The following is a 7,207-nucleotide window of genomic DNA, read 5'->3' on the forward strand; positions in this document are numbered from 1 at the left end:
CCGTGCCCACCCTGACCTCTGCCCACAGAGCACCAACCAGCCTCTCTCCTTCCTCCCCTTCTTCCTTGCCGCACCTCTCTGCTCATCTGTTCACTTATCTCCATACTGCACTTGCCATTGGGTTTCTCATTTGGGTTTTTTTGTTTTGTTTTGTTTGTTTGTTTGTTTGTTCGTTCTTTGTTTTGTTTTTTCTCTGCTTTTCTCCATCCTCTCCAGGCTGCCCGGTTCCTCCTCCTCCTCCTCTTCCTCCTCCTGCTGCGGCTGGTGATGAGGCTGCTCGTGGGGCTGCACCGCCCACCCTGACTCCATCCTTCCCACCGGCTGTGCTCCGGCCGCCCCTCCCTCCCCTCCCATGCCTCTTCTCTCCCTCCTGTCTGTCATACTCTCTGCTCAGTACCACTCTCGGAGCCAGCCGGGGCCTGGCCCACCCCATCAGCAGCCCGTCCAGCTTCCCGCCCATCACTGCCACTCCAACTCCAGTAAAAAGGGACGCCCCCCTAGTTCAGGATGCTGCAGGTAACTCAAACGTGCCCTCTTGCCAGTGTCTCACATCCCCGACTGAGCCTCAGGCTCCGATCCAGGACTGGACCCAAGGGCAGGGCTACCCCACACCCCTAACAGCCCGATCACCACTGGCAGGGTCCTGCCAAGTGACCTGTGAGGTCTTTTTCCTCCTTGGCACCGCGAGGGCAGAGCCAGCTGCCATTCTCAGGTCTCTTTGGAGCTGCCCAGGTTTGGAAGGTTCCAAAGCTAGACAGGGAGAAGAAACCCACAGAGCCTCCAGGCGCTCAGCGGCAGATAGATAGCCCTCACCGTCCCAGCCCCATGTCCAATGGTCTTGTGGGAATGGTGTGTTTGCCCTTTTCCTTGGGTAGACATCCCCCCAGGTCTCCATCCATCCACTCCTGTTTCACATTATGACTGAGCCTAGGTGCTGTCCGACCCCCAGAGCTGGTGGCCTTGAACTTGGCAAAATGAATTCAGCGCATGGAAAGCTCCCTTGCTGGTGTGGAAGCCCCACAACTTCAAGCAGCAGCGCTCTGTCCCCCACGATTTCCAGACCCGAGCTGCTCCCTTGCCCCCTGCCTGGATGCCCCTACAGCCCTCGATTTCTCTTCATCTGCCGAGAGTGGGTGATGGGCTTTTTTTTTTTTAAATATTGTATTTATTGCCGAACTTTGAAGGCAGAGTGGTAGGTAGCCAGGCATTCTGGGAAGGCTCAGAGAGGAAGATGCTTCCCTCTACCCTGGGCAGGGCCTGGCCTGGGGTCTTTTGGTCCCTGGGAATGTGTGACCGAATACTAGAGCTAATGCCTCATTCCCGGTGCCTGTGCAGCTACCTGGAAGCCACTGCCACAGGTGTCTTCAAGTGCTTCCCAGGGAGGCACAGAGAAGACTGTGGCCAGGGTCTTCCTGATCCCTGAGAATCTGGGTAGACCAGGGTGGCTGTCAGGCAGTCCTTATCTTTGCTGGGCTCCTGGGTTCAGGCCTCAGGAAAGGCTACCAAAAGAGAGGGCGGCAGAGCCTTCTTGGTATTTCCACGGTGTCCCTCAGCCCAGGCAGAGAACTCCAACACCTAAAGAAACTAGCTTCCCGTATCAAAAAGATGCTTCTGGGGGCAAGGAGTTAGAGCCCCACATGGCCCCAGGGCTCTCAGCAACTCTGCTTCCAGGAGGCAGTTCCCCCTGCACAGACAAGCAGGCCGCTGGAGACTGGTTGGTTAGCTGGCAGGAAGGGAGCCGGCCTGCCCCTCATTAGAGGCAGGCGTGTGATGGCGTCCTGGCCTGGGTCCAACTTGGGTAATTACACTCCACCGACCTACATTCCCAGCTTCCCCTTCAGCTTCAATTATCGCTGGGATGTGTCCTCACTTCCCACCCAAACTGGCCAGGAAGCAGCCACCACATCCAGGCAGAGCTGCCACCCGGGATGCCTGTGTGGTCATCCCGTATAGACCTAGAAGACAGGGGAAGCCTGGGACTCCCTGATGTTCCCCAGGGGGCCGTGGGAGAGGCTCCCAGCCAGGGGGGGAAGCCAGGGTGTTGTTTCTAAGCGGTGTCTGCTGGCCACTATGCCAGGATCAGGGGCCCTGTGTGGGTGTGACCCTGGGAATGGTGCCCACGTGGGTACGGCTGCCAAAAGGGCACCCCTTCCACGCTGACCTCTCCGCTACTCCCTAGGGAACACCATCTCCATGCCGACAGCCTCAGGGGCCAAAAAGCGCTTTTGGATCATCGAGGATATGTCTCCCTTTGGCAAGCGAAGGAAGACAGCCTCGTCTCGGAAGATGCTGGACGAGGGCATGATGCTGGAGGGCTTCCGGCGCTTTGACCTCTACGAGGACTGCAAGGATACCGCCTGCCAGTTCTCGCTCAAGGTCACCCACTACCACTGCACGCGGGAGAACTGCGGCTACAAGTTCTGCGGGCGCACGCACATGTACAAGCACGCACAGCACCACGACCGCGTGGACAACCTGGTGCTGGACGACTTCAAGCGCTTCAAGGCCTCGCTCAGCTGCCACTTCGCCGACTGCCCGTTCTCGGGCACCAGCACGCACTTCCACTGCCTGCGCTGCCGCTTCCGCTGCACAGACAGCACCAAGGTCACTGCGCACCGCAAGCACCACGGCAAGCAGGACGTGATCAGCGCCGCTGGCTTCTGCCAGTTCAGCTCGAGCGCCGACTGCGCGGTGCCCGACTGCAAGTACAAGCTCAAGTGCTCGCACTTCCACTGCACCTACCCGGGCTGCCGCCACACAGTGGTGGGCATGTCGCAGATGGACTCGCACAAGCGCAAGCACGAGAAGCAGGAGCGAGGGGAGCCTCCCGCAGCCTCGCCGGGTGCGCCCGTCAGCCTGGACGGCTCGCTCACGCTGGCCGCCGAGCAAGGCTCGCTGCTCTTCCTGCAGACAGCGGCCGCCGGCCTAGGCCTGCTCGGGGACACGGGGGACCCCGGCCCACCTGTCACCGCCCCCGGGACTCGGGACGCCCCTGCTGCGCCCGCCCCGGTTGCCGCCGCCGCGGCCACCACCACCACCACCACCACCACCACCACCACCAGCAGCGCCGCTGGGGAGTCCTCCCAAGAGGACGACGAGGAGGAGCTGGAGATGCCGGAGGAGGAGGCCGAGGAGGACGACGAGGATGACGATGAAGAGGACGACGACGACGAGGATGATGATGATGATGACGACGACGAGGACCTGCGCACCGACTCGGAGGAGTCGCTGCCTGAGGCTGCGGGCGAGGCGGGCGCGCGGACCCCGCTGGCGGCCCTGGGTGGCCCCGGCCCCGCGCCCACCGCCGCATCACCCTAGTGGCCGCGCCACCGCAGCCCCCTCTAGAACTGCTCTGTATGTGAACCCCTGTGTACAGACCCCGCTGGGCCGCCCCAGGGAGTGAGGCGCCCTGGCCCCGCCGGTGCTTCCGGACCCCGAGTCCGTCTCAGGGCAGAGGCGGGGACCCCTCTGGTGCTCCGGGCCGTCCGCGCCCTCCCCGCCCGCCCGAACGGGTGTTCAGGGAATAGCAGGTGCTGTGTCGGGGTGGCAGCGCTGACCTGCGCTCCTCTCGGTACCCACACGCGAGGTCCTTGTTTGCTCAGGGGCTCCCCGCGGGGGTCACCGGGTTGTGGGGGCGGCGGCTCCTGTAGCATCTGGTCCCCCCCCCCCCAATGCAGCTAAGACCTCCCCCTGACTCGGGGGAGGGCCGGCCGAAGACGGTCAGCATCAGCACGGGTGACACTACAGGGACATGGAGGGAATCTCATGGAATCAGCAGCGAGCCGGCATCCCCGCCCCCAAGCTGTGGTCCGGGTCTGGTGACACTCAGGCCCCAGCCTCCAGCGAATCGAGGCTGTGGCCCGAAGCAGGCACAGCTGGTGGGGGCCTGGAGGCGAGGGTCTCAGCCACTCTGGTGCAAACAGGAAGGATGCGACTGGTTTTGGCTTTAATAATCAAAATGGAAACAAAAACCAAGAAAGTTGTACAGTATTTTTCCTGTAAAGGTTATTATTCTACATAGAACAAAAAAAAAAAAGAGAAGGGGGGGAAATGGGAAAAAAAGCAGGTGAGTGCGGGGAGCCTCGCCTCCCCTCCAGACCAGCCCTGGGATTGGGGACCCGAGTGCAATTGCTCCTGTGGAATTGTTTTGCATTTATTTTAGAGGCCTCAGTTTGAGGCTTTGTCCTCACACTAGCACTGATGGGGGCTGCGTGATTCCAACTTTTAACTTGAATTTTGTAGAGACAAGGAAAAAAAAAAGACTATTCTCTTGATACGAGTTTGTAGCTAATTTAACATTTGAGGGTTTTTCTGTTGGTTATGCGTGTGGCTTTCTAGGGCTTTCTCTCTCTCTCTCTCTCTCTCTCTCTCTCTCTCTCTCTCTCTCTCTCTCTCTCTCTTGTTCCGGTTTCGTTTTATTATTTTATTTGGGATGCTATTGTGCAGGTGCAGCCCACCCAGATTTGGTTCCTTCTCCAAAATACCCCTTTCCTGGAGGCAAGGAGGCCACTTAGACTTGGCACAGGACTCACCTGCAGACACTTACTTAGCCAGAGGCTGCTCCAGACTCTGGCAGGGGCAGGCTGCCTGAGGCAGGGCTTGTGGGGTAAACCTGTGCACTGCGGGTTCTGACCAGTGCCAGGCTGGAAGAAAACGGGCCAGCTCAGCAGGTGATGGAAGTCAGCGGAAGCCCCTCCCACGGGTCTTCAAAGGGGGCGGTGTTCTCTCCATCTGACTCTGAGTGTGTGAACATGTGCGAGAGTGTGCGAGCGCATGTGTGCGCGTGCGTGGGTGTGTGGGTGCGTGCGTGTGCGCACGCGCATGTGTGCGTGTGTGCCCGAGTGTGTGTGTGAGCACGTCTCCTCTTGGCTGCCCACAACCAGAAAGCCAGGACCATCTGAACTGGAGAGGGAGCAGGGAGGGTACAGCGGAGAGATGAGAGTACCCAACAGGAAGCACGTTGATTCCTAAATGGCCCTGCCAGAGCCTCCATGCTGCTGCTGAGAGTTCGCCCAGATTCTGACCTACCACAGGACTCTGCCTCTGTGGAAGGAGTTTTGTAAAGGAAAACAAACAAACAAGCAAACAGAATAAAAAACATTTTTCAATGTAGCAAAATCAAATAAAAAAAAAGGAAAAAAAAAAAAAGAGCCGGAGCGTGCGCGTGCGCAGTCTAGCCTTTTGTAAGCCTCATATTGCACATTAGGACTATAAGCCATTGCTAGCTCATCTTGAATTTTAATGTGTAATTTTTGTTTTATTTTCTTTCTGTGAGGAAAACGATGCCTGATCCACCAATGCTCTTTTTAATGTTTTATAACTATGTATGTGTATATATATAAATATAAAAGTAATATGTATGCACATATGTGTGTATATATCTATATGTATATACATATATAGATATATAGAGATATATAGAGAGGTTTTGAGACAAAAAAAATGCAGAACATGAAACCGAACTGAACAGCGCGTGCTCTGATTACTTGAATCTGGTCTCCTCGGCACCTGGTTATTAAGAACTGAATATTTTTCCACTTGAATTTAGTGCTATTAGAAATTTAATATATGTGTTTTATTTATTTGATTTTTTTTTGCATGACTGATGCAAGGTTTGACATTTTCACTCAATAAAAACTGGAAAAAAAAACCATCATGTTATCTTTTATTTTTAAAATTATCCCTGAGAGGCTGGCCATGACCCAGTGTGTGGGGCAGCCCAAACACAGTCAGGATCTGAATACCAGACCAGGGAGAGGAGGGGACACTTGGTCACTTTAAAGCCCAGTAGGGTAGGGGTGCCGGGATAGACCAGTGCCAGGTTCTCCCACTGTTTGCTAGAGAGAAATGATGGGGGCTCAAGCCTTGCTCCTCCCCTCGAGCCTCGGGAACCACTCCTGGAAAGGGCCACCTGGCAATGAAGCCTCGGGCATCCCCAGGCCCCACACTCTGGCCAGCCCTCCTATGTATTCTCTGGGGCTACAGGACTGCCACTTGGCAAGGGAATCCCTCAGCTCCTTCCTTCTTCCTGCAGGGACCTGCCCAGTCTGGGAACAGCACGTACCCGGATCCAATCCGGATGCTGGCTCGGCTCCTGCCTGGAGCACATGGTGGCAGGTCCAGAGAAACAGTGTCGTGGGTCTGCAGCCTTCATGCCAAGGCCTAAGCTGCTGGCCTTGGTGGCACTAGGGCTCAGGACACCTTTGGAAGCTCAGTCAAACTTCTGCCAGTTTGGAAGTGCAGGTGCAGTGCAGCTCTCAGAGTTCATGTGGCCTCTGTTTACCCCAACACTGCCCCTTGACCTTAGCCTCACCCACATTGTGCCAGCCGCCATTGAGCTGGTCTCCAAGTGGCCAGAGCTGCCCAAGGACACCAGCAAGAGAATCTAGAGCGCAGCGTGGTCTTCCTTGCCCAGCACCATCACACTGACTGTCACACTCCTGCCAGTCACTTGCTCATAAAGTTGGGTCCTTGCAGTGTACGGGGGCCAGCCTACGCACAGCCTCACCCACTGATGCCAGGCTGGGTGTGTTTCCCACCAGAGAGACTCTCCTCCGGCTCGGCTGGGCGCAGACTTCCCTCTCTGCTTTGCTCCTGGAGCTCGGCCCATTGGCTGTTTACATAAATATGTTTCTAACAGACATGAAAATACAGACTTTTTTTGGTCTTATTAAAATGTTCAAGTTGGAACTCGCCTGTTGTTTGTGGATATCTTGATTCTGCTAAATAAAACAGTGACTAATTTATGGGATAAAACACAAGTTCAACAAATTAAAGCCTTTATTGGAGCTTCACAGGCCCTGGTGGGCTGCGTGGCCTCCCGTGGGGCCTGAGGAGAGGCAGGGAGCCAAGCCCCAAGCTCAGCTGGTGATAGGCTGGTGGGTGGTGAGGCCACGGGGCTCCCTCTGGGCACCGCACGGTAGTCATCGGGCGGATTTGAGGAGTGTGAAGGCAGTTTTCAGGGTAGATTCGTGGGGCCCAAGGCAGGGGGCACTTAGGCAGTTCACTAATCTTGATGGACCTCCCCAAATACCCCCTCATCTCCTGTCCCTAAGCTTTCTGTGCCTGTCTAGTCCTTGGCAGACCCACACCCAGGGAATGGTAGAACCAGTTTCCTAGCAACCTTCAGACGGGAAAGGCACTAGGTGTCCCTCCAGAGACTGGATTGTGGCCCCTGAAGGTCCAAGAAGGGCACGAATCCACTTAA

The 7,207-nt window shown here is 56.4% G+C and overlaps 1 protein-coding gene across 5 annotated transcripts in view; it reads left to right on the forward strand.

Moving 5' to 3' along the window:
• Positions 1-5,652, forward strand: part of Casz1 (castor zinc finger 1) — a 149,955-nt gene extending 144,303 nt beyond the window's left edge. For 3 of the 5 annotated variants that reach the window (XM_008764318.4, XM_017593879.3, XM_008764317.4), the window contains 2 exons: positions 217-516; positions 2,180-5,150. In XM_008764318.4, the coding sequence (XP_008762540.1) occupies positions 217-516; positions 2,180-3,318 (1,439 nt within the window). In that variant the 3' untranslated portion in view covers positions 3,319-5,150. 5 annotated transcript variants of the gene reach the window in all.
• The last annotated feature ends 1,555 nt before the right edge of the window (positions 5,653-7,207 follow it).

This window comes from Rattus norvegicus, chromosome 5 (genome assembly GCF_036323735.1).
Source record: "Rattus norvegicus strain BN/NHsdMcwi chromosome 5, GRCr8, whole genome shotgun sequence".
NCBI classification, from domain to species: domain Eukaryota; kingdom Metazoa; phylum Chordata; class Mammalia; order Rodentia; family Muridae; genus Rattus; species Rattus norvegicus.